Genomic DNA, 27,164 nt, shown 5'->3' with positions numbered 1-27,164 from the left:
ACTAATAAATTACTAATCATATTACAGCAGTGTGCTGTTTTTAACAGAAACTGCAATGGCTTATTTGTTCTACTACTTTGGAGATTCAGGCTCACCAGTTGAAATGGTAGCATGTTATATGGGACAGTTATCAAAGCTGGGACAGATTCACTATTTTTCTATTTATATGAAAGGTTTTGCTGGCTGAGATGCACCATCTGCTGGTAAAAAGCATTTTGACTTGCAATTGTTTCTTAGCTGCACAATCTAATAAACTGTGGCACCTCTTTCCCCATGGATACTTGATTGAAATAGATTTTTTCTTAATTTAGAACGGTCTTAATTTAGAATCCTTCTTAAATTCCTTACCACTTGCTAAACATCTTAGCCTTTCCATTGCAATCCTCACACCAGTGTGGAAGGGAACAAAGACTATTCAGGAACCTTCTTCTGTTCTTATTCACAGTGTGAGCCTTGGAGTGCAGCCCTTTTAATGTGTTCCAGTACAAGATCGTGCATTTCCCATTTAATAATAATAATAATTAATAATTCCTTACATTTATATAGCGCTTTTCTGGACACAACACTCAAAGGAAATGGGGACTCTCCTCCACCACCACCAGTGTACAGCCCCACCTGGATGATGTGACAGCAGCCAGAGTGTGCCAGTCCTCTCCCCACACACCAGCTCTCAGTGGGAAGGATAGCAGAGTGATGAAGCCAGTTCAGAGATGGGGATTATTAGGAGGCCATGTTTGGGGAAACTCTTTTTGAGAAACACCCTGGGATTTTTAATGACCGCAGAGAGTCAGGACCTCGGTTTTATGTCTCATCCGAAGGATGGCGCCTTTTTACAGTATAGTGACCCCATCACTATACTGTGACATTAGGGCCCACATTGACCGCAGGGTGAGCGCCCCCTGCTGGCCCCACTAACACCTCTTCCAGCAGTAACTTTAGTTTTTCCCGGGAGGTCTCCTGTCCAGGGACTGACCAGGCTCACACCTGCTCAGCTTCAGTAGGTTGTAAGTTGTGAGTTGCAGCGTGATATAGCTTCTGGCTTCTTAATTTACCTTCTTTAAACTGAAGTGGAACTCATAAATAATAAATGCATTTATGATGGAATAATTTTATGGAACTGATTAATGATGAACAAAATTGTGATGGGACTATCTGTATCGCAATCCTATCCTGTATTGAAGTAGATTGGACAGTCAGACTGATGAAAAGCAACCAATTTCAAAGCTGTGAACAAGTAATAGCCTGTTTATTTTTCCATCAGCTGGAATTGTCTCATCTGTTGGGAGTTTTTCCCTTTGTGAAAACTGAGCTCTGGGTAATCGCTTAGTTTGCTCAAGAGGTACATCACAAGATCTGTAAGGCTAGCTGTGCACTGTAAGACTGTGTTCAGTGTAAGAAGCCAGCTGTGGTAAGAATTCTATACAGAACCCCCAATCTGCATTACAACCCTAAACGTGAACCACTGATACTCTTTTAAGTTTACCACAATCAGTTATAAAATGTACTATATCCTTCAGGCTTTTCTATACATAAAGAAATTTTCTTTATATCTCTGTAGTTTGCGAGATACAAAAATAAAATATCTGATTAAAAATCTAACTAAATTTAATCTAAATCTAATTAAAAAGTAACTCTACAAGTACTATGTACTTATTTTTAATAGGGAGTCAACTACAAACTAAAAATTCTTGTTTGCTAATTCTTGTAAAAAGCCCTTTACAAGCACTGGAATACATAACCAACAGAAATAAAGACATAGAAATGAGGAAATGAAACTTGAAATCTAAATCAAACTATGGTACATTTCTACACTGATTTTACAATCACGGGCCTTTTTTCCACCCCATTAATCACACGGGGGTGGGCATGTGTTTGTTTGTGGCCATGTCTTAATGGTGGGGGTTGTGAAGCTCGGGCTTGCTTCAGCCTGGCAGTGGCTGTTTCTGGTGATTGAGGTTCCGGATGTGCTGTCCTGATAGGAAAGGGGAGTGAAGCATTCCCTGAACCCAGCAGTGAGGCTGCGTCCAGTCAGGCACTAGAGAGCCTGAATAAAGCCTTCTTCAGCAGGAGGGCATCGGGCCAGTTGAATCAGCAGGTCTCCCCTTTTCACAGTTTACTATGGTAACCGCTGTTTGGAGCTGTTCCGTGCCTCCTTTTGAGTCGGAACAAAGCCCCTGAGAGATAGGGTTGCCAGGAATTCATACTTCAGTATTAACACACACCGAACTATCGCGCATGAGAAGAACCTGCAGTCGAGTTTGTTTGAATCATAGCCTGCACAAGAGCTGGAGAGCAGTTGGACTTTCTTCTTAGTATTGTGGATGGTTCTCCTTAGGCCAGAGGCACAAAAAATACAGGCTACTACAAATATTGAATAATGTCTGCAATCTCTCTAGTGGTATTGATGACAGTTCCATGAGTTCATAATATTTTTCAAAAGATCATCCATCTCATTTGAAACACGGCGATGCAATTTCTGGTTTTCATAATTTCTAACACATCTCTGGTGTCCTATTCTCTTACCACTAATCTCCTACCATTTTAATGACAGTTCTTTGCATTTATACAGCACTTTACATCCTAAAAACATTTACATAAGAAAGTGGATGCGCATCTTCAGCCACAGGTATACAGAGCACACCTGGGTGACCTTGGCAGCCATTACACACCAGCAGCCCCACTATACAGCAGATCAGGTGCAGATATGCAGTACACAGCAGAGCAGGTGGAGTGAGAAATTACTACAGCAGCTGAATGATGGAGAACCTCAGGCTGGCCAGATTGTGAAAGCTCAGAGCAGAGTTTAGCCAGGACTCTGGTGTTCATACCATTTCTGTTAGAGGTCTCTCTCTCCCCGTACTGATAAAGTGCGTCCATGTTCAGCTTCTGAGTACTAATGAGATCAGTACAGAGTAATAAAGGTGCTTTCATGTTGTATAAACTTGAAAATAGATTACTCTAATACATTGTGTGCATGTCTAATTATATGCAGAATGTTAAGTTTATTCAGTTTTCTTAACTTTACTGTAGACAAAAAATCCAATTTGTTTATATTTTTAACCTGCCTTTAATTATACTTGTAAAGATTCTATAAATTGTTTTCAGGGAAAGTACCACTATGATGCTTGTCTCTCAATACACTGTCAGACTCTAAAGAGGGTCTAGGAGGTGTGCAGGGAAAATCACAGCCTGGGTAGCATAAAGGAAAGCATGAAAGACTAAAATAACCTGAAGCTGGAAGACTTCCAGGTATTCGAACGCAGACTCTTGTGTTCCTAGTGCACTCTGCCTCCCATCACCACTGTTTCAAAACAGTCATTAACACACATCAAGGATTTCATTTCACAATGCTTATATCCAACAACCTTGAGTTTTGTCTTGTACTACAGTCTTTTAGGTTCTGGTTTACCTTTTTTAATTTGTGCCATTCCATTTTCCATTTCTCAGTTCTTTTTGTTACACAATTAAGATATTAACCCTGCAGTTTCAACGTGTACATACGGTAACAAACACTTCTGTGGCCTGTGTTGTGGTTAGTGTATAAACTTCTTTACACTTGTTACTTTTTTCCTTTTTGGAATTGCTTTCTAGGGTGTAATTAATTGTGTAAGTGCAACCAGGATCTGACTTGTAGGTTATAAGTTTAACTTCCAGTAAAAAATGAACTATAGGAGTATAAACTAACAAGAAAATACACAATTAGGGATGAGATATTTATCTTTTGTCTGTGACTGTCCAGTCATATCCTAAATAAAAGAAGCACCTTTCATTTGTTGAGTGCATTGGCTTTTCTTAAACATTTTTATTTTCCATTGATTTCCTCAGAGAGTTCAGCAGCTACCTGGATTCCTTCCTGAGAGATATTCTGATTCCTAATCTGCTCTGGCATGCTGGACGGACTCCAGCTGCAATTCGCACGACTGCAATATCTTGCCTGTGGGCACTTCTGTACAGTGGAACGCTTTCAGGAGCTCAGGTAAGTCAAACCGTGCCCTTTTAAAACTTGCCGTGACACTGACTGATGCATTGTCAACTTCAACTTTTGCTTTTTGTCTTTTTTTTTAAGCCACCGGCATTTCCGTCTTAGAATCATATATATGTCAGTGCATATCGAAGGATGAATATTAATGTCAGGAGGAGGGAGTGTAAAAGGACTGGGGCCAGCCAGTTCAAAAGCCTTTAACCTCCATTACAAACTGAATTGTCCTTAAAGTGGCGAGTGATAGTGCTTCCCATACAGTACCTTCTGTGCTGTGACGTATGTGCTGTGACGTATCTAATTCGGGAACATCAGAAGGAACTTGGTGCAATGTGTTTGTTCCTTCATTTTAAAATTAGCCTTTGGCCCTTCCACATTAGACTCATTAGACAGTTAAATGAAGCCCAGCATTTTCACACATTTCACTACAGGTCTATCAGATTGATTTAACTTCTCATTCTTTTTCATTACAAAGCACCTCTCTTGAGCCATTTTAATTATTATTGTATTGTGATTATTCATTATGATGCATCTGATGACATAAATAATAATGTAAGAGAGGCTTGGCAAAAGTCTTATCATATAATCACATAGATCATTAAAACATTAAAATTAATAAAACCTAAATGTTACAATAACACAAAAATAAAATATTATGGCTCAGAGTTAACATTATCCATTAGCACAGTCTACAGTGTTGAGAATGTTGCTTTACTAAGTAAAATCTAGATGCTGTTTGCTCCAGCAGTATGTTGCCAGAAGCTATCTTTTCGACTTCCTTGTATGGAAGGGGACATTTGAAGGTCTTTAAATTTAACAGATTGTGAAGTGTTAGTGTAGCCTGTTTGGTCCTGCATACCTTGTAGAACAGGCTGGCTTTGAGGCAAGAGTTAGAAAATATGGGATTTCAGTGATACACTTCGCATTGACAAAACTAGATATAAAATCTTTCTTGTAGGGAAAAACTGGCTTTCCATGTGCAAGAAAAATGTATTGTCCCATCAGTAGCTGGAGTTGGAGGAATTAACTTTGCCTTTATGCTCATTTCATTTTATTCTTTCTTAGAGGAGATCTTCATTTGAATTCTCAGTTTGATCTGCTTCTTCCTGTAAAATCGCTTCAGCACTGCTGGAGTCCTGCTTGGCCCACCTGGACTGTTATCACAGCACTAACCCCTCTTAATGTTATCGGTGCCCGGGATTTCTTGCTTCCGAGACGGAGAAGCTTTTTACTCGGCACTTTCTAAAGCCCTCCAGAGTACGCCAGCTAGGCTATGTCTTTAACAGGTTTTTGTGCATAAAATGTGGGTTTCCTCTTAGGGGCTCCTGCACCTTTCCGGCAGTGCTTAGTATCCAAACAGTTTACCTCTGTCTGGCTTAGTGGGTGGCATGACCTGGCGGCTTTGTAGTCAGTGGCCAGCTGGGAATACTCAAACTCCTCTCAGCCTGCTAGACTACAATGGAGACAAGGAAGGGAAAACAAGCTGTTAATTACAGAGAATGCCACAAGTCTTAACCTGCTATGCCACCTAGTACTCGGCAAAGTGACTTTATCCTTTTTTTTCCATGGAATTTGTCAGAAAAATGAGGGTACAGAGCAACTGCGGCAACATTCTAGAGTTTACATCTTGTCTGAGTGAGGATCATGCTAAATCACATGCTAAATACTCTACATGTTGGGTACAGGCGCGTACAAAATCAAAATATTATCACTGTGTCGCTCAGAATGAGGTGAAATGTCTCTTCCATACTGAACTGCTTTCTCTTTTATTTACTGATCCTGATTCCAAGATAAATAAGACTTGGAAAGAATTAATATTCTTCACATGTTTGCCCCTTCTAATTAATATAGGGTTCTCCTTCACTGCTACAAATTAAGGGGGGCTCTTAGGTAGACAGTTGTGTGGTAAAAAAACAAAACAATTGACACTTACATTTCACGAACTTTGCATTTTTATTTGCTCATCATGAGATTTAAAAAAACAAAATTCTGTTGTGTCACCAGGGTGCCGAGACTGCTTGTGTGCTGTTTGACTGAAAGTTAAGGGCTCTTTCTGTTCTAGATAATGACAGTCCACAGTGAGCTCATGCCCCACGTGATCGCCGCTCTTGATGAAGACTCCAAAACGACTCGTCAGATGGCTTGCCGTATCCTCGCTTCTCTTTTGAAACTTTGTGGATGCCAGCTGGACCCAGACGGGCTGAACAAGGTTTATCCTGGTATGCTTGCAAGCGGTCTCTCCTAAGTAAGAATGATCAGAATAATTACTGGTCTCAGGAATTTCCCAGACAGACAGGAATGCAGTCTCCTGGTAGAATAAAAACAGAGGCAGAAGACTTTGATTTATCAATTCAGGTTTTACTGCGAACAGCAGGAGGGTCAGGGTAAACATATCAGGTTTTAAACTATTTCAAGTGATGTTGGTAATTGGTTCAGGTAAGTCTTCAGCATGAGCAGATGTGTTGCGGCCCTGACACCTCTTCTGCTCTTCCTCACCACAGAGCTCTTGAAACGCCTGGATGATGCCAGTGATGAAGTGCGTCATGCAGCCGCTAAAGCCTTGGGCGCCTGGTTCCAGTGCGTCGGGGAAGAGTACGACAGAGCCCTCTTCAAAAGTCATGTCGAGTTTCTGTTCCGTGGGCTGCTGGTTCACCTCGATGACCCAGAAACCAGTATTCAGAATGCCGTATTCGGTAAGAACTGGGAAGCAGAACGCCTGAGATTCGGTATACGTTTTGTAGCTTTGTTGCTGAATCACAGGGCCATCGACTTGGATGTTACTTAGTCTGGTTGAGAATCCTGCAGCGGGAAGATTGTTAGTCAAAATCTGGCTGCAACAAGATGTAGATTCTCTTAACAGCAGTTTTTGTTTTCTCAGTATGTGTAAATGTTGCTTCACTTGAAGGCTCGAGGTTTGTCTTTTCCCTTATGGAGCTAGACCCAAATTAAATACACTGTGGTATTCGAATTGGGCATATTATCTATTCATCCATCTACACATTTTCTAACCATTTTATCCAAAAATGGGTCAGAAGGAGACAGCCTGTGCAGGCAAGCAAGCATTGGGCATTTTATTCCTTAAATCTGTGCTTCTCATTTTTTGTGAGTATGGGGACTCTGTTTGCAGAATATTCATCTGGAGGATACCATTAATATCTAGGTGAGCTCCCAATGAGAAGTGAAAATTAGTCACTTTGCAAGACCTCAGTCAATCTGCAAAATAAACCAACTTTTTTCACTGCTCTTTGATAACTTGGAAAAGCAAAATCCCAGATTGTTAACGTGTCACAAAGTGTTTGAGAAATGGTGTGCTAGAGAACACTGGGTATTTCAAACATTAACTGTTCCCACATCTCTTTCTGGGCATTTTTTTTGTGAAAAATATAGGGCTAAAAATTTCCTCTCCCTTTTCCCGATACTTCTGCTGTATATCATCGGGATTTATTACTTCTTATATCAGCACAAGGCTTTCTGTATTTAAACTACAAAACAAAGTAAAGAATCACATGGATAACATTTGTGCTCCTGTGGGCAGGACTGCTAGTTTAAAATAGGTCACTTAGTGAAAATCCATCTTTCTTATCTTTTTACAAAATATGCCTGAATCTAACAAGTTCTGCAATCAAGTGGGGAGCAGTGTTAGGTTGCAGGCTACAATCGAAAAAAGTAGAGGTTAATTTCATGCTGAGGAACAGTGCCATGAACGTGATATGAAGCATCTTTTCCTGCAGCAAATACAATGATAATAACCCTTAGTGGCTTTGTTGTGTGGGTATTGTAGAAATGACTTTGACAGCAATACCTTCAAAGGCTTGTTTTAAAAAAAAGTTTAATGATAATTGGACGAGTTGTCCTTCACTTACAAAGGCAAGAATTATCCTGTCACCAGGGATAAGAAGTACTTTAAAGAGACGGAGTGGAATGAGATGCCAGATTGTAGATAATGCTGATAGAGCACATTAATGCTTATTGCCCACAATAACAGATACCATGGCATAATGAAGACATTGTGTTGTCATTTTTTTTCTTTAAGCTATTACATAGGTATTCACTTTTAAACATTTCTTTGGCTGCTTGATGTCTGATTTCCTGGCAGTGCTACCTTGGGTTTTCCCCTCTTGTAATGCTATAGTACTGTTGGTTATAACTACCTGTTATCTTTCATAATTGTACCTTTGTCAAAAAAGTATCCTTTATTACATCTTTGCACAAGCAGGCATTGTTCAACAACCTCTACTTTGTGTGCAAATATTCATATAAACTAATAAAAACCTTTTAGTTTTAAAACAAAGAAATGCTTATATCTGATAACTTATCTATATTGCAGCCTTAAACTGTTCATTTCCCATGTGGGCTAAAGCATGAAAATAAATTACTCAGTGTGGCAGGTTTTAGTGCATTTTTTTTCTTTGCTTTTTAAAGTGCTCTACATGAGAATGCATGTATGTGCGATTACAGTGCCATCTAGTGCTCACACATGGATGGGAGACTAAAATATCGAAGGTGACCAAGGGCTTTAGTTCGGTTCAGTTTGTCATACGCACAAGTGCAATGAAATGCTTATTTGCACGTACTGTATGCCCCAGTTTTAGTCAGTGGTAGGGGCAGAGTTCAGTAATCTGATAGCTTGCGAGAAGAAACAGCTACCTTAGACAGTAACTCTAAATTTTTGAAGATTTCACTCTCTTGGAGTAGAATAAGAGACATTTTCCAAAATATGCACCTAACAGTTATCTGTCTGGAGGGAAGGCCTGATCTAGGTAGTGTCTGGGTGGGACAATACAAAGAAATGCACGATGCAAAAGAATATTAAGTGACTCTGAAATAGGTTTATAGCCTTCTCCCAGCTTTATCCCCGAGTTGTTTTTTTAAAGGTCCTTGGCCATTCAGCCCATTGTGACTTAAAATAATGAACAAACTTAGATTGCCATAGCAAAAAGTTTGAATACTTCTACAGTCAACATATTTTAATTTTTGATTTTTCTTCAGCACTTTTTGCTGACATTTAACTTTTTGCATGAGAGTGTTCAGTTTGAGCATTCAGGTCTGGATTTTAAAAAATCAACAAAAATGTACAACATGTAAAAAGGGATGAATATTTTTGCAAGGCACAGTAAATACACTATACTACCTATTTTGTTTGCTACGATATAAGCAGATACATGCCTGTGGCTGAAATTGCTATTCATTTTAAATTTCTAAATCTAATTTTTAGCTTTAAGACATGGGTGATTAAATAACATACTTACGGCTGTAGGAATCATCTTTCATCAGCCATTGTTGAAAAATTGTGACTTTTAAGAAGATTATTAGTGTTTTTTTAAGTACCAAAACCATTAGACACTTAGTCACGTTTAAAAGTTTAGTCGTTGGTGCAGTGATTAGTCTGGATATATGGAAATGTTGTAGACAGCTGGATGATAATACAGCACTGTAGAATGCCTGTAAGGCTTTGTTTTCAAGTAGGATTAGCCCTTTATGAGTCTGACATACAGTGGAATAAATCAGGAAAGAAAATTGAGATCATTGTCCTTGGCAGTGTGGAGCTTTGTCGTAATTTATAAATGAGAATTAGGTTTTATGTTCTATCCCATTTAAAATTATAACCTTTCATTTATAAATCACCATTCATAAACAAATCTTAAAGCGTACAATGAAAAATATGGTAAAAGCATATACAATAAATCAGTGATCAATTGATGGTCTACAGCATAAAACCTATAGGAGTGCCATTTTAAATTATTTTAAAGCAAATTTTGAAAACAATAGAGCTGATGTTTCTTTTTCATATGATGGCTAGACAGGTAGAATAGTTATGTTAACATTTTCACACGTTAACAGCCTTGGATAACAGTTCCATTACTTGTCTTTGTGCATTATTATTTAATATGAAATTAAGTTTGGGTATTGACTCATACTCTGGCTCTTCTGTTATAAAAATATTAATCTGATGGTATTTGACAGGGCTTCTGTGTGGCTCAGCCAGTCGATGCACTTGCAGGGTCAAGCCTGGGTCACGGTACGAGCTGACTGTGTGGTGGTACGCTTGGCTGAACGCCCCAGAGGGAGAGTCAGGAATAGTCGGCCGTGGTTATATTTAATCCCAGCCGTTACGATGCGATAAGCAGGGGAGGGAAGCCGCATTCCGCTGACAGGCTGAAGAATCCAGTAGCTGGGCCCAGCGAAGACTCGGAGACTGACGGGAAACTCGCCATTGTTCTGGTGCTTGGCAAAAGCAACGTAGTGCAGACAGGCAGAGCAGGTTCAGGACAGACAGGGAATCTTTCAGGCAGGATTTGGTATGAGTGACAGGTTGGTAATGCTGTGAGCACTACCTGGGTCAGGAGGTAGCTCAATGACAGAGCACCGGATCAGTAGCAGATAAGGGTTTAAATATCCTGCTCTGATGGATGTAGCACCCGTTCGTTGGAGGAAGGTGGTTGGGACAGTTGGCCCGAGTGAGTCCGAGTAGCTATGAGAGATGTTTCACTGCCCGTGCAAATGCGAGGAGACCGAGGGCTACAAGCTATTTCTCACCCTGGAATAATACCAGTAATACAGCAATCCAGACCACTAATACTGCTAGTGAGTGACTCGCCTCTCCTCCAGTCAGCACTGGACCTCCAGCACGGGGCTGTGCTGTGATCCAGGCTGAGTCCCGCCCTGTGCCTTTTGCTTCCTTGGATAGGTTCTGGCTCCCCTGTGATCCCACTTTGCAGCAGTTGGAAAATGGGTGGATGGTACAGATTGTTAAGGTTGAAGGGTAGGTTTTCACTAACTGTATCTTTTCTGTGTGCTGTGTGCTTCAGATGTTTTGAAGGAAGGCAGCACTGTTTACCCGTCACTCCTGAAGCGGGAGGTCGAAGCTGTGAAGGAGAAGCACCGCTCCCCATTCTACTGCGATAAACTCCTGCAGCACATCAGCCAGCTGCCAGAGGACGGGGTTTAAATTTCAGCGCGATCCCCCTCTGCAAACCAGGACAAGTTCAGTTTGTTTTTTCTGCGTTGCTCAAGAGGAACACTCAACACAGATGAGTTTCATGTTTGTCTGTGCAGCTCATCTGCCAAATGTGTACAAAATTACAAGTCTACAGAACTGACCCAAATCACATTAGTTGTATCTAGTAGGCAGCTAAACATTCCCTTCAAATTTTTTCCTGCGTTTCAAATTAAATGCACATGCTCATTTCTACTAGTTAGTGTTTCTTTAAGCGTTTAGCCATTAAATAAGACTTTTTATTGTATTATTATAAGTTATAATGGTGATGTAACTTTGTATTTAATTGTTTACCTTTTAACATTTATTTCACGCAATCAAAAGCAATTGATAGAAATTTGAAAATTCTTTGTTAATACATACATTGTATTTGTGCTGCACAGAGGAATGTGAAATGTATGCCTGTGTGAGATGTTCAGTGCCTTAACTTATTCAAATTGTGCCTTTATATTTTTTAAATAAACATTGCTCTTTGTTTTCTTTATTTGGATCTCCTTTGTTTTATTTACATTCACTAGTTATAATAATCCTTACACTTATATAGCGCTTTTCTGGACACTCCACTCAAAGCACTTTACAGGTAATGGGGACTCCCCTCCACCACCACCAGTGTGCAGCCCCACCTGGATGCTGCGACAGCAGCCATAGTGCGCCAGAACGCTCCCCACACTCCAGCTATCAGTGGGGAGGAGAGCAGAGTGATGAAATCAATTCATGGATGGAGATTAATAGGAGGCCATGACATGGTTAACTGCCAGGACACTAGGGTTAAACCCCTACTCTTTTCGAGAAACACCCTGGAATTTTTAAAGACGACAGAGAGACAGGACCTTGGTTTTACATCTCATCTGAAGGACGATGATTTTTACAATATAGTGTCCCCGTCACTATACTGGGGCATTAGGACCCACACAGAACGCAGGATGAGCGCTCCTTAATCGTCCCCTAACACCTCTTCCAGCTGCAACCTTTTATTCGCAGGAGGTCTCCCATCCATATGGGCCACTCTCACCACTCCTGGGCTTCAGTGGGTTGCTAGTTGTAAGTTGCAGGATGATACAGATTATTATTAAGGTTTAGTTACAACCTTTAAAAAGAAAGTTCAGAGAAAATTTGGATACAGTTACAGGTTCATAGATACTTCAGAGAAATATAAAATTATACATTCCTACTCCTTTAGATTTTTTTTGCACCAATGCAAAGTCTATTACTCTATTTTAAGAGGAAAAAGTGTCCACTAGGTGGCGTGAAAGTATTTCCACTGTGAGGTCCATAGCTAAGAGCTTTGAGAAAGATCTTCCACTTTGTGTGCATTAGGTACAGTATATAGTATTTTGGATATTGATTAAATGTTTTTGGCATCATTTTAATTATTCACAGCTGGTTGCGATGCATCTAAGTGACTTAATGTTACTTGCAAGCTAATCTCATTACTGAGAGGGCTGATTGGGAGCATGTGATGAGATGATTTAAACTGTGGAATGTCAAGCCTGGTGAAATTTTGCAATAAAAAAAGGAGAGATTGACCTAGGTGTTCATGTTGATTTGTCTTTATAACTTCTAGACTAGGTGGGGGAGCCATTAAAAAGGCAAACAAAGTGCTCAGATATATATCTCGTGTTTGCCTATGTCATGCCTGTTCAGTGAAAGACCACTGCTTTGTTACAGAGAAGATTGTCATAGATTTTTTAATGCAGTTTTAATACTCAGTATTTTTGATTTTCCATCTGATACATTAAATGTAGCACATGTAGGTATAAAGCAGTCATTTTTTGCCTGAGACAATTACACATATTTTCTTAGTCCTAAGATTCATCTATATTGTTTGGCACATCTGGATAAATCTAGGATATTGGCACCCTTTTGGAACTGATATTGGCAGTGTATTTACTTTATCATTGTATGGTCTACTAAGTTTGCTTTTACATGTTTTGTTAGGGTGAAAGACTCTTGACCAAAACATAATTGAATAAAGTCTTATCTATCTATTTAAAGTGAAAACATGCATCCCCTTGTTTAAAAAGTTTAAAAAGCTGTGGAGGTGGTACAGGCAGCAAATGACAAAGTAAAGATGCACTGAAAGCAATACTTTTCTGTATACAGATATAATACAGAAATTATTTTATTTAAGAGGAGCCGTGAATGAGATCAGCTGGTCTGAATCATGTCTATGGACGGACACTGCTTTAGCACCACAGGGTGAAGCAGAAGGTTACACATTTTAAGAGACCTGGTACTTTTAAATAAACACATTGAGCCCACAATAACTAAGAAAAAATGTGTTCTTTATAGACCAAAAGTTCTTTATAGAACAATGTTTGAAAGTAGTTTGCTATTATTGAAATCTTTATTACATAGTATTATAAAGCTGTATTCAGTAAATGTTCAGTCTTCTTGCTGAAATTCATCTCGCTCCTACAGCTCCTCTTTAGCTGATAAACTGGGGTTGATGTGGACTGGATTCGCCAAACGCACTTTGTCCTTGTGGCGCTGCAGCAAAGTTTCAACATGCTTGTCCCTGAATTCCTGCTTCTTATTGTCCTGGAAAGAAGAGGGACATTGTAGTAATAAGATACAGTAGTAAGAAAACAGTGATGTGTAAAACACGTGGAGTTTCATTGGAAGGGGAGGTTTTAGACTAAAACAATGAATACTTTGAGACTGAAGATGTGATTGATGATTTGTTGTTGCGAACGTGCATGTTGAAACGCTTGGTTTTTTTTCACTGTGTACAGTTCCAAAAGAGACTATCTGTTTTACTGACACTGATCCATATTGTCCTTTCTGTAAAACTGAATTCAAAACAAGGTGATTACTCACATCGTTTGACTCGGATTTGGTGAAAAACAATTGATCGACTTCTCTGAAGAAGTCACGAGGCCAAAGGAAGCAAATGATTTTCTACATAAAACAGGCTGTTCTGTCAGTCAGGATTGTCCTTCTGCTCGTCCAGGTTGCTACCTTAAATACTGTACAGAGCAGTCTCAAAACGATGGTGTGAGAAATCGATATGTAATCCACTGTATCTTGGTGGTCGAGTGTGCTAGACTCCAGAAACATCATGTATTCCCAGAGAGCAAATTCATCTACAGTGAATAAAGCATTTAATCCGTCTTTTCTCTAGACTTGCCCTGTTGGAACACAGTTTGGTCTACATAGATTAGCACATGTCCCCTGTCTAGAGTGTCTGGGACTCTTTGGTTGTGCAACCTTCCCCCTCTTTTGAAAGATTTGGCTACAATAATGAAATATGGCTGCTGTGAGCCGATCCAGTCTCAGATGTGCACGACATACAGTACATGTCTTTACTAACTTTGTGACACATATCTACAGCAGAATGTTGTAGGCTACTAATTCACTACAGAGGAAAGGCAGCCACATCTGTGGGAGTTAGAGTCCACATCTGAATAAAGCGCATTGGTCACATGACCTGTCCTTCTAGACCCGATGGAAAATTAGGTTTTAACTCCATGCCAGACGGACATGGACCGTATCTTACCTACGACCTATGGCCTTTACTAAAGGTCACATGCAAAATCTTCTCAAGGCTCGTTAGAGGAAGCTCGAAGGAAACACACATAGGCAGCAATACATGCTCTATAAAAACTGTTCTTGCCCATGCCAGCTGGATCGCTGGATGTTCAGCTGTTATTCCAGGGTTTTTAGCGTGTCTGGCCAGTTATCGTGCGCCTTGTGCGTACCTGAGTCTGCTCTCGCTTCACTCCCATGCAGGCCAGAGACGTCTCGTAGCATAAGAGAATGTCAAGTTCGTCCGCTCTCCTGGTCAGCAGCACCTCGTTAAAGTCCTTACCGTGGGCATCTGTAAAACCGCTCACATGCATTAGGCTCCCTGCTGTTGCTTTGCAAAACACAGCACCGTTTAATATCAATACGATCCCGTGGTTATTATGAGTCTTTTTCCATTGCTATGAGTTAAGAGGTCATAAAACGTAAAGACGGTGTTTCAGAAGAGGTGTTTGCCCAGCTGCACGACAGGTAAACACGGATGATCAAGGGGGGTGTCTGATGGTTCCCTCTGGTTAATTAACGTCTTAGCAAATTGTTTGAGTCTTCTTTAGTCGTAGAAACACAGCATAAAAAGGACACGGGAGATTAGGAGTAAAGGGAGGGAAGGAATGAGAAGGAACATCATCACCCTTCTCTTCCTCTACGCCTGTGCCTTGCGAGAGGACTTTGTTCCGATCAGATTCTGACTCGGCAATTCGAGCCTCATCCTAGACAGCTGGCTGACTTATTTATTGAAGGAAATTCTGATTTCTTTTATGCTGGAATCCTCAGGTTAAATGATGCATCTCCTAGTGAATGATGCATCTTTTGCATGAGGAGATTCCCACTGATTTTCGGACATCCAGGTTATGGGAAAGGAGATCTGGCTGCAGGTCATATTCGTTTCTTTAGGGAGCGGGCTGGATTTCTCTTATTGGAGTTTCAGGTTACAGGGTCAGCATTCTGGGTCTGTAGAACATTAGCTGCCGAGTCTATATGTAGTCTGACTGATGTTAATGTTGTATTTTGTGTAGTGTTTTGTGTAGTTTAGTGTGTGTTATTTTATTGCTAATACTTGTTTATCAAGCTCTGACTCTGAATTGTGCCAGGGGAAAAAACAGCTTGCGTGCCTCAAAGTATGCCGCGTACTGCTCGGATGTTTTTGACACAGTTAACGTGTTATTGTGCACTCGCTATTTTATGTCAACGGGCTGCTGTGTTTGAAAATAAATTTGTCAGAACTGTTTTTTATTTTCCCCACCACTAGAATTTAAAGACATCAGGATTCAACTTGAAATCTACATTAGTTTCAACTTTGTTTATAATAATAATGTTAATGTTTATATAATAAAAATAAAGTTTTTGAATCTAGACTAAATACGTATCCGGTTACTCTGGCTTTGTTTGCCATTTCTCCCTTTTCCTGCTTTTTTAAATCTCTGTTTTATTTCTTGTTATGTTGATGTTTTTTTATTTTTTGCTTGATTTGTTTTACTCTGTAAATTGCTCTGAACAGTGTCGGAGGACACGGGCACTGAAAATAACCTTTGTAATCCTAGTAAAATCTGAATTCTGTAACAACAGAGAACATTTTTTAATTACCGATGTCACATGGCTTAATTTCTTATGACCAGTTCCCTGTAACTTGATGCCCCATATCTTAATATGCAATCCTGTGACATCGCTTCTATCAATTAGACGTCTATGTACAGAGAGGTACATATTTGTATTTCTGCAACTTTAAAATATAACAGCAGATATAGCCTGATCTTTTTCTAAAAGAAAAGGTTTTTCCCCCAAACAGTTTAAACATGCAAAATAGAGATACAACTCAAAAGCATTTATATTAATTGTGGATTTTTCTGATGAGTGTCTAAATATAGCATGAAGAGACAACCAAATTACCTAACAGGTGCTTGCAGGCTTCTTTCATTTTGTCTGTGGGTAAATTGACGCCTTTAAATATATCAGCTTCACACACAGAATCAGTCAGTTTCCGTTTGTCGGTTGGGTCTGTAGAAGGAGTCCTCATCAAATTCTTCAGCTCTGGAAGACATAAATGCAGTCTGACCAGTTCTGGCATAATCCTTTGTCTCCCAGTGATGTGTAACAAACAAAGAATGCTCTTACCCTGCACTGTAGCCAGGCAACTTTCACAATACGTGTCTGTTAAAAGGACGGTAAAACAATTATATTAATTTACAAACCGTTTAAAATTTACATCTCTGTTATAAAGGTGTGTTACTTAAATATTAGAATATTACTGCATATGGTGCTCATACAGTTCCCACGCTCTTTGTTAACATAGCTGCCAGTTATAACTTTCCTTCTCATTAGTAAACATAGGTAAATTCACAAACCGTATCTTTAGTTTTACTTTTCGCACAACATCCAACGTTACTTGCAGTCAGAATAAATAGGTCTAAGGCTATAATATACTCACTTTCTCGGCAGGTTACGCTTTGCTACGCCTATCTCTTTATACTACATCGCTCTCTAATTGCGCTGCTACTGTCCTACTCCTTATCGCGGTAGGTGACCTCAAGGACTTTAAGGTACTTACAGCGGTTGATACCTTGCGGCAGCTCGGCCAAAGCCTCAAAGGAGCACATGATGGAAATCAAGATTGCCGCTTCTTTTAAATTCATTTTTGTTCTGCTTTCAAAACAGTTCAGTCGAGTCCCTAAAGCTAAAGCCAGATGATGAGACACTGTGTTGTGCCTTCAGGCAGCTTTTAATATCTCCTTTTTAACACTGCGTACTGCTGGACGACAACTACAACGTAGCCGCTTGGTGGACAGGAGATGTGCACACCTGTATAAGAAGTACAACTGTATTCCACGTTTGAGCGCTCCTAGTTACTGGTCACGTGGTGAAAGGTATACCAGCAGACAAAACTAAAACTGAACTTGAGCAACACACCTGACTTCTTTAAATATGCTTGTGATTTCTGCTTAGGTTTCACTGCTTTTACTTCCTAATATCTGGATACGAATCGGGAGAAATATGAGTATGCATGTTCCCTTGTATTAGAAGAGTTTATTGACTGACAGTAACGAATCACTGTATCTCCTGTCGTCATTCCTAATTTAAACGAGTGTGCAGTTCACATAAAATGCAGTCTTTTCATATTGGAAGGACAAGAACATCTTTTTGGATGCGTTCAGATAGGGTAGGCTCTGGATTGTGATGTTAAAATGTGACCGCACCAGATTACAGTACTTTGCATTACAATTCAAAGGTAACATACAGCATATAAAGGGAATATCCTACCTCAAAGTTTATTGCCAGGAGAAAACATTGGTGTAAAATGCATTAATGTACAAATAAAACAGTAGGTGTTAACTTTCTTCTACATTTCTGTCCAAGAAAACCTGTTATTCTGTGTTTGTAACATACATAGTTCTGAATGTACAAGTACTGAAAAAATAGTAGAACATGTTAGTTGCAGCTAGTCCCAGACTCCCACAAATCCTTTAGTAAAACAGTGCCTCCCATTCTCAGTTTTAAAAGCACTTCTTTGTACTTGATATTGCGTTCTCTGAATGGTGTATTCTGAAGAGCTTCATCGGGTTAACTTTATCAGTGTTTTTAAGGATGTAGCATCTGGAGGAAACCCACCCAAACATGGAGAAGAACATACAGACTCCACACAGACAGTACTCAGTAATTATGGCCACAGTATATTGTTACACCCTACCCCATCCTCGAATACAAGACAATCAAGCAATATTTGTGCTCTTCATTATCAATGCAAGGCATATAATGTAAACTAGGGCAGGTTCTGCAGGCACGGATACTGAGAACTGTAGTCGGGCCTTAATGTTGTGATTGAACCACTTAGTGTATCAAACAGAAAAACGATGAGGGTATGTGACAAAAACAAAATGGGCACAGCATTGTCAATAATTGTAGAGGCTACATTAAAATGTGAAGGTGGGAATGGGTTGGTGTTCTTTTGTCAGTGTACAGAACGAGATAAAACTAACATAAAAGGCAAATTTGCGGAAAAGGATGGGGTTTAACGGGCGCAAACAGCTGTCAAAACACAGATGAGGCCATTACGCACAGAACCCATGTTCCAAGCGTTAATGTGGGTTCATGCAACACACCACATTGTGCCACCTCTGCCTAAATATTATTTCATCAAAACGTCCAGTGGTCGTACCTTTAAAATGTATTTGTATGTCTATTCCTACGTTTTACAACTTAATACTCCCAACGTATGCATTTTTTTTAATTTTCCCGGTAACTAATTGAAATGCAGATTTATTATTGAAACATAGTTTTGAATGTACAGTACGCCGAAAACCAGATGAACAGTGCCCAGAGAGGGAGGCTTCCGGCCGGGGGATGGCGCTCTCCCAAAACAGGGAATAAAATGGGATGGGATGGGCTGGGCTGGAGTAGCGGGCCGTTTGGACTTGGACTTCAGCCTGGAAGTGTGTCATAAAATCTTGCATTACCGCTGTTTGTTAGGGTGTAGAGAAACTGTGTATGAGTGCTTGATAGTTGTCGCTGTTAATGCCGCCTTACCCTCGTGTTGTGCAGATGACGTTTTAAAAGAGGGGGACTTTCAAATATCCAGGAGGAGCTGCATCGCGGAGAGAGAGAGAGAAACGGATTTGGAGTTGCAAAAACCGGGAGGTTTGACACGGGTGAGTGTTTTCCCCCCACTTTTCTGGTCGTTTTGGCTTCCTCGTGTTTAGCTTCAGACGCTTTTATTCATGAAAAACCAAAAGAAAAACGTGAGTTGCGACAGAGGCGGACACGTCAGCGAAAGCCGCTGTTTCCGTGTTATTACCAGACTTTTGCGCAAGGGATGCAAACAGTGCTCTGCTCTGGAAAGCTTAATACAATTTAAAACTTGTGCTTAAATAACTAAAGTCCGGGGGTAACGACGTATGAATGGAATTGTGTTTTACATGATGTTTTTTTTTCTTTCTTCTTCCTGTGATGACATTTACTGTCTTGTCTGAATTATTTAACTTCCACTCGTTGAGAGACTTTTAAAGTAACTGTCATTTGGTAACCGAAGCGTTATTATTCTGGGTGTTAGCCGGGGTGTCCGTCCGGTTCAGTTCGCATTTCGCGGCGGTCCGGCCCCCTGCAGGCTGTCACGCCGGCTTGCGTGTCGCTCGGCCCCGCGCCAGCAGGGGGCGCCGCCGGCGCATCGGACAGGCCTGGGGCCGCGGGCTGGGCTGACTCACCGCGTACGTTAATAATCCAAGTGTTGTGGGGTTTTTTTGGCCAGGGAGGTTATTGAGGTTAATTTACTGGGCGGTGATGTGAGTCAAGATGTTTGTTTCAGCGTTACCGTGGATAGGGCTGCCTAAACAGGCTCGTATCTTGAATTACTGTCGGGTCACCAATACCCGACTAGTCGGGTACCAGTTTAGCAAATGGGCATAGCCGCTGTTGTATTTTTTTCGGGGGGTTAAGACTGAGAAGTTGGAGGGGTATAAGTAAAAGACGTGGACCTGTTACTTTAAAATGTGGGTAACGTCGCAGAAAAAAGTCAAGATTCATGTCGTAGTCGACACGTTGCATACCTGACAACTGCGTAGTGGATTAAATGGGGGGGGGGGGGTGTTACTTTGCCTATTCTTAGGACCTTTATCTGTTGTACATAAAAGAAAATCGGTGATCTTTTTTTTTTTACCATGCAAAATACAGGTGCTCCCGAATAATGCTCTCCCCCTTGACAAACTTCAGATTCCCCTGCATGTGGCAGGTGGAGAACTTCTGCACCTGGAAGTGTCCAGGACTGTGCGAGACGAGCTGGGAGCCATAGATATTAAAGTAACTGTTGGTAACCAGTTAAGGCCTTGTGCAGTGTGATTCGTATGTAATGTTCGTGTTTTTCTGCGGTTGCCAGGATGAGGGCGGTATTTTCCCCTTGTGCTGATAGTAAACCTTTATGAAAAAAAGGGAGATGTGCAATCGCGTAAACTCATGCGCAGTAAGACCAATATCTTATAGAAGGTTGCTGTTTTGTGGGATGTTGCATTCCCCCCCACTGTAGGGCTCAATTCCTAGGGACAAGTGCCCGGCAGGCAGGTGAGCCACTGTCAGCGATGGCTTTTTCGGGGTTCATCTGCCTTTGCTCCCCCTTCATGCATTTGCAACAGTCGCGCTTGGCATCTCTTGATAACGGCTCACGGGCTTCTGCAAAGCTATATAAAGAATTAATGACTTAATAAAATTCTAGGAAACGTCTGAGAGGAAATGATAGCTGGGACCCGCTGCAGGCGAGACTGAGCAAGGGTGTTGTCTTTAGATGGGTTGCTAGGCAACAGCTCTAGTCCCTTCATCTAAAAGGGGAAGTTCCGTTTTTTTTTTATTTCCCAGGGTCGACATCGACATGCCTTGTGCTAAAATGGTCCGTATATTCTCAGTCGTATTCAAATGTTAATGCGGCTTTTCTTCCCCGAATTCGAGTGGTCGATATTTTCCGTGTCGGCACGGTGGCCTGGCGGGAGGCGCTGGCCGCGGGTCTGTCGGTGTGGAGTTTGCATGTTCTCCCGGCGGCTTTTCCCGGGCTCTCCGGTTTCCTCCTGCAGTTCAGGATCACCGTGGAGGCATTTATCGGCGTCTGCAGATTGTCCCATAAACTAGGTGTGAAGTGCGCCCTGCACTGGACTCGCGTCCCGTCACGGTAATACTGTCCTGCCTGGCGGCTGTCGGCCGAGGGTCCGACTCTAGATCGGACTAAATAGGACGGGCAAACATTTTCTATGTAGGTGTCTTGCAAAATGTTTTTTTGTTCCTTTTTTTCTTATTTGGTTGTCAATCTTTCACTATTACTTTTTTCTGCCTTTGCAGTGTAGAGATGAAGCTTTTAAGGGAAATTTGCTTTGCAAGCCTTCGCACTTTTAATAGGGCACCGGATCCTCCTCCTCCTCCTCGTTGCTTTTGCGAAACGAGCTTCTCCGTCACCGGGCTGGGGGGGTCTCTGCAGCTGCATAAAAATAGCCAGCAAGGCTAGTATACGCCTAACCTTCACCCACTGACCGGCAGCGGAGTGTCCAAATTATTGCGCTGCAAAGGGTCTGGGCTGCAGCTGGAAATGACTCCTGCAAATGTTAATTTGCGCGAGTGAAGATGAATAAGGCGCTGAAAAAACATTGCCTTAGTTGCTCCCCAACTTAATGCACGGCCGCTCATCCCGTCACGGGATTTGTTTCCCTAAATCCCTTGATGTCTGCATGTTAGGAGTTACCCAACGTTTCGTGCGTGTGCCGTTTCCCCCAGTGCCTGAGCTTGTTGTGGGGGCTGTCAAAGCGCAGCCATCAAGTGGCTGTCGACGGCCAGGAGAGTCTGAGTCACCTCTGCCACGCCTGCCTTGAAACCAAGCCCAGCAATCCTGTGGCTCCGCCGTTTCCCCATTGCAAACGTTGCTGGACTGGGCTCCCGGGGGAGGAAAACCAACACGATCTGTGGCAGCTCCCTGTTCATTGGTGTGGAGCTGACTGGGGACGATTTGATGCCCCGGTGGCCCTTGGTGCCTCGGCTGGGCACCTCATCCCAAGCAGTTAAATAGCCTCGGCGGGCTGGATATAGCATCGTCTCTATCCAATAGATTCAAACTGCGCCCTGACTGACAACGGGGGCTGGAGTGGGAGGACCAGCTATCCTTCAGGCTTTGTTACGTCTGGGAAGCCATTTTGGAATTCTGTAGCAGGGGGTAGAGGAACAGCGCTGTCAAGTTGCAAACTTTTAACCCTCCAGATACACTGTAACCAGCGGCGCAGGGGGCACAAGCGCTCGGATCCCGTTTTCGGGGGGGGGTTTATGTCGGAATGCGGGCGGCAGCCGGGGCATCTCCGTGTCTGAGCTGTGCCTTTCCGACGGGATTGCGCTAACGTGAGACAAATGGACTCGTCCTGCTGCATGGGCAAGTGAAAACAACTTGAGCTCTGGTTCTGTTCTCAGTGACTCGCACCCCCTGCGTTGGAGGAAATAATCTGCCGTTTGTCACTGGCGATCCAGACGCGTGAGCTCCTTTTTTTCAGATCTCTTCGCGTTAAAGCTGGGCTTTAATCATTGCTGTGGCGTAGTGTTCTGGCTATGAAATGTGTGGATGATCTTGTTACTTCTTCACTGCGCATGAAGATACATGTACGCGATACAACAATTGTGCGCATTTTAATTTACTGTAAAAGATTGCATGTATTCCCATACAGTGCTAGAATGTAGTGATCTAAATTTAGCATTTCAGACTGTCGGGACTGGCGATATTAACGCCATCGGGTCCAGATTTGGAATAATCTGCTGGTGCCTTTTATCTTTCCATAGCGCCGCTGATCCCAAATTTTGACACATTTTCTGTTCCAGAGAGCGTCGCGATCTTTAATTTTCTTGCACATTGTAGAAATGAATTTGTCGTCATTTTGAGTGGTATATTGAGCTTTAAAAAAGAGTTCTGAAAAAAGGAGCTGTCTGTATTTCGCCAAGTTTGCTGGGCATGTCTTGCGTGAGCGTGTTGCCCTCTGTGCTTGTGTGAGAGAAACTGATTTCAAGTTCAGCCTGTCTCCTGTACTAAGTCCATTAGCAGTTGCCCTTTTTAGGATTAAACTGATTGAAGCAAGGTTATACGTAGAAAAAAATAGTTTGTACCTGAAGCTGTTTTGAAATTATCTTCGGATTTGAAGCTGTTTCAGATGAGATGCAATTTGAATAGATAGCCTTGACAGTTAAAGCTCTATTAAGTCCAATTTAGCTGAATAGATGTTGTTGTATAAACCAAAGATGGTATGAACGGTCTTAAATGTAATGATTATTTACTTGTTTTGAAGTAGTATATAAGGTTTATGGACCATGAATTTTGGTCAACTTTGTCAGTGTCTTTCAAAGTCCTTGATATTTGAAATGGGGCCCCTCTGTACAATCTGTGTTATTGAGTAGAGCCACTTTCCAAGAAGTACATGATACATCTACTGGTCCTTACAAAAATGCTTCTGCGCAAAGACATTTTAAGTACGATATTCAGGTGATGTAGTACCCTCTCTAAGAAGTGTTTACCAACAAGGGGCCTTCGCTATAGCTAGTGTTTGACTTAGAGTATTACCGGCAGCAGATTTTGCATCTTGCAGTAGTAGGAGAAGGTATGTCTTCTGCACGTTTTATGAGTTATTAATCTAGTTTCTAGTAGATTTCAAGATTTCTCGGCCTGGTTGTGCTGGATTCATGTCTAATGAGGTTGAAAAGAAGGATGATTGGAAAGTTATTCTTTTCATGCACTGAAATGGTGTTCTGATGAACAGGGCTTTTGGACATTCTGGGTGTGCTCAAGGATTGAGACCTTTATGCTGAGATATAGTCTAGAGAGATAGGAATGCTATCCTGCAATATGCAGTGCTTTGGTAGTCTGCGAATACAAGTTATCTCTTTATATATTGCCTAAGCTTAGGCTTCTTTATCGAAAGTAGTTCAGGTGGGGAGCTGCGTCAGCATGCGTAGGCTGCAAAGGAACAAGTAATAGGTGTATTCCATGCTGAAAAAAAGAAGAGAGAAAACACAATGTTTCGGCCGTGGAGCCTTCTTCAGGTGTGACACCTGAAGAAGGCTCCACGGCCGAAACATTGTGTTTTCTCTCTTCTTTTTTTCAGCATGGAATACACCTATTACTTGTTTCTTTATCAAAATGCCATCGTTCATAATGCCATCTCGTAAATGTTGTTATCCTTTCTGGTTTAAAACTAGAATGCCCACGTCTTCCTTACTTTCTGGAAAGTCGACTTCAGTGCACATTCTTCTTCAGACAGGATTTTAATGTATATCGCCTCACCCAGCCCTCCAGGCCTGAACAGCTATGAGTGTTTCTTTCATATAGGAATGTTGTCAGGAAAGGTCTGGTACCAACTTCTTCAACTTCTTTGAAGTTTTTTTCTTAAGAGTAGGCATATACAGTAGGTTACAGACTGTCGGTTATAACCTGTCTGTAGCACTTCTGTGGAAGCATTTTGTAAGTTCCTGGATCCCTGAATGAGTATGTGAGCGTAGGTAATATAATACATTTTAGGTAACATTTGTAAAAACTAGCCCTTGTTTAACTCATTAAAAACAATAGTTTAATTTAAAGTAAGAGTTTAGAAGTGCAAGTGCAGTAGATGTTAGCCTGCTGTGTAAAACACAGGTGTTGCACTTTAATGCTAATAAATGAAGGTTCGTCTGATATACAGTGCCTTGTAGAAGTATTCCTCTCGTGTCTCGTTTTGTGAAATTACAAAATGATGCATGTTTTTTAATTTCATATTTATTCAAAACACAAATGGTCAAACTGAAGTGTTAAAAGGGTAAGATAAGTTACGGTAAACATCAGCAAAAACTAAAGACATAAAACTGAAACGTTATGTACAGCAGTCATCACATCTTTTCACAGATACTCAAAAGGATTCAACTCAGTATATTGACTGGGCTGCTCAAGGACATTTACTTATTCTTAAGACACTTCTGTATAGACTTGAGCGATGCAAAGCATTACATGTGATGCCAAACGTAATATAGTGCATTTAAAGCAAAAAGTTCAAGTTTTGTTTTGTCTGACCACAAAACCTTTTGACATACATTTGTAGGCTCACTCAAAGTGTTTTGTTAAAAAAACCCTAGTGGGATTTTAGAAGTATCTCAATTCATTCAGTCTTTGGAGAATGACTGGGATATTGGTGACCTCTGGACATTTCCTCTCACCGCAGACACTGAGCTCTGTTGTTCTCACTGCATCCAACTAACCAGTTTCCTCCTTCCTCCTGACTGCTCATCTTGAACAGATAGCGTAACCTAGGCAGTGTCTGGGTGCCCTCCACTTCTTGATGATCGACTTCACCATGCTCAAAGAAATCTTCAGATTCCTTGATATGTTTGTATTCCCTTCTCCTGATCTTTTCCTTTATTCAACTTTATCCTTGAGTTGTTTTGAAAGCAACTTGGTCTTCATAGTGTTTTCTTGAAATTCACTATCTGACAGCAGGAGCCAGGTGTTTTTATTCTGAAATGGTGTGAAACCATTCACTGCTACTTGAAAGCGTAATGAATGCACACTTCAACCCCACAATCCGAAAAATGTGCAAGAGTCTGAATACCTTTGCAAGGCACTGTATGTTTATTTCAGATGTCTTTTATCTCATAACCATGAGGTGCTATTTGCATTTTGTCCCGATTAGAATAAAATCTTCTGTGTAAACAATAAGACCAAATACCATCACTGTCTCATTTGCCCTTTTTTGTTGTTTTCTGATAAAGAAAATGTTTTCAGTGCACTTTCTGGTTAGAGTAGTTGCATAGCTTGGAAGGAGATACTGTATATGAAACCTGTCTGTGGAAATGAGCACAACAGAGATGCCAGCTCTGTTCTTTCCTGGGCTGCTGCAAGAGCTGAGTCGCATGTTGCACAAATGCCAAAGTTTACCAACTGCTGCGGATGAGACAGGCTGAACAACATGCGGTTTGTTTGACATGGCTGGGTGTGAATGAGGGTGCGTACTTGTGTTCTCGCCTAAAGCCCCTGCCTTCGTTCTTGCAGTCTGATCAGGGATTGACCATGGATTTTTCTCGCCTGCACATATACACTCCGCCCCAGTGTGTGCCAGAGAACACTGGCTATACGTACTCGCTCAGGTGAGAACCCACAGCTCGTCTGTCAACCCACTGCTGCTCTTGTTTCTCACTTGAACAGCTGGATTGTTGGATGTGGATTGAACTGTTTTTTTTTTTATTGCTTTGATCATTATTTAATACTTAAACGTGTCCTTCGGGAACTTGTTTCTTTTCCACATTCCCAATGAGTGAAACCGACCAGTGTTTAACTGAAATTTCGGGTCCGAGAACCAGGATTGTAAGTTCTTATCTGGGAAGGATGAGTGCTGACTTGCCGGACGTGAATGTGCTCCATTTACACTCGCCAGTGTGACACTGTACCCTGGTGACGCCCACGCTCGTTGGGACTTTTCCTCTTGTGGGTTGCAGAAGAGCGGTTCATAAGAGGAAAAGCTCTAAGAAGTGCGGTATTGGTATCTTAGCGTTACGGAATTTCAATTCCGGCGTTGACGTTTTGCAGTCTCGCTGGGCAAATGCGTTGGAAGAGGTGTACTTGAATGTGTCTAAAATGGTTTCTATGTGTAAGAGTTGCGCTGAGAATCTATATCCTGAAAGTGTGAAGCCCTGAAAGGAAACTTAATTGTTCTTCTATATTGTAAAGCCATTTGAAAGGTTAAAGAAATATATGTATATACAGTTATAAGGGGAAAATGGTTACTCATTTTGTAACTTGCAGATTTTTAGACCCTCTTTCATATGTTGAATTACTTTTCAATATGCAATTGATCTATGAGAAATGTAAACGTTAAATTGTATGTCGATTATAGACACTCAAGGCATCTGGTCCAGTGGAAAAAAAAATGGTCACTAGCAAAAATGGTTTCCATAATGTTTTTTTAATAATCCTAATCTTTTTTATAGATGGTTTTAGAAACTTGAGAGAGCTTAGTTACTTCCCCCGTTGCTTACATTTGAGCTAGTGTATAAACAATTCTTCCACGAGGATACTGTAAGTTACTTTAAATAACTTTCAGTTGTTGCACTACTGTGTCGGTTTAGTACATTTACTTTACATTACAATGTCATTAAGTTCATACCTGTAGTTGTCATTTGCTGAGATTATCTAAACTGCCCGTTTTGATG

General features: G+C 41.2%; 3 protein-coding genes across 9 annotated transcripts in view; 2 read left to right on the top strand and 1 right to left on the bottom strand.

Annotated features, from left to right (window-relative positions):
* Nucleotides 1–11,460, top strand: part of dnaaf5 (dynein axonemal assembly factor 5) — a 44,288-nt gene extending 32,828 nt beyond the window's left edge. The window contains exons 10-13 of the mRNA XM_088936636.1: nucleotides 3,826–3,976; nucleotides 6,042–6,198; nucleotides 6,481–6,672; nucleotides 10,789–11,460. Coding sequence (XP_088792762.1) covers nucleotides 3,826–3,976; nucleotides 6,042–6,198; nucleotides 6,481–6,672; nucleotides 10,789–10,928 — 640 coding nt within the window. The 3' untranslated portion in view covers nucleotides 10,929–11,460. The remainder of the gene's footprint in view (nucleotides 1–3,825; nucleotides 3,977–6,041; nucleotides 6,199–6,480; nucleotides 6,673–10,788) is intronic.
* A 1,190-nt stretch (nucleotides 11,461–12,650) lies between these two features.
* LOC148818725 (uncharacterized) lies at nucleotides 12,651–17,350 on the bottom strand. Its single transcript, XM_088936908.1, has 5 exons — nucleotides 17,047–17,350; nucleotides 16,614–16,649; nucleotides 16,389–16,529; nucleotides 14,678–14,796; nucleotides 12,651–13,517 (listed from the first exon to the last, which is right to left on the bottom strand). The coding sequence occupies exons 1-5, from the start codon at nucleotides 17,129–17,131 to the stop codon at nucleotides 13,392–13,394; spliced, it is 507 nt and encodes a 168-aa protein (XP_088793034.1). The 5' UTR covers nucleotides 17,132–17,350; the 3' UTR covers nucleotides 12,651–13,391.
* A 4,797-nt stretch (nucleotides 17,351–22,147) lies between these two features.
* The window catches only part of sun1b (Sad1 and UNC84 domain containing 1b), a 29,832-nt gene continuing 24,815 nt past the window's right edge, over nucleotides 22,148–27,164 (top strand). For 2 of the 7 annotated variants that reach the window (XM_088936617.1, XM_088936611.1), the window contains exons 1-2: nucleotides 22,148–22,380; nucleotides 26,008–26,102. In XM_088936617.1, coding sequence (XP_088792743.1) covers nucleotides 26,026–26,102 — 77 coding nt within the window. In that variant the 5' untranslated portion in view covers nucleotides 22,148–22,380; nucleotides 26,008–26,025. Of the gene's footprint in view, nucleotides 22,381–22,440; nucleotides 22,480–25,845; nucleotides 26,103–27,164 lie in introns of those variants that run through there. The other 5 variants (XM_088936615.1, XM_088936610.1, XM_088936616.1 and 2 more) reach the window with 3 other exon arrangements.

Source organism: Atractosteus spatula, chromosome 18, assembly GCF_055471065.1.
Source record: "Atractosteus spatula isolate fAtrSpa1 chromosome 18, fAtrSpa1.hap1, whole genome shotgun sequence".
In the NCBI taxonomy this organism is placed as follows: domain Eukaryota; kingdom Metazoa; phylum Chordata; class Actinopteri; order Semionotiformes; family Lepisosteidae; genus Atractosteus; species Atractosteus spatula.
The sequence above is the reverse complement of the archived record's forward strand: the minus strand, read 5'-3'. Positions and strand labels throughout refer to the sequence as shown.

Excerpts from the sequence above, each read along its gene's own strand:
- LOC148818725 (XM_088936908.1), bottom strand. The coding sequence starts at position 17,131 with ATGAATTTAAAAGAAGCGGCAATCTTGATTTCCATCATGTGCTCCTTT. Across the intron at positions 16,530-16,613 it reads TTGCCTGGCTACAGTGCAGG|AGCTGAAGAATTTGATGAGG; the intron begins GTAAGAGCATTC and ends TATGTCTTCCAG. Across the intron at positions 14,797-16,388 it reads AGCCTGCAAGCACCTGTTAG|ATGCCCACGGTAAGGACTTT; the intron begins GTAATTTGGTTG and ends GCGGTTTTACAG.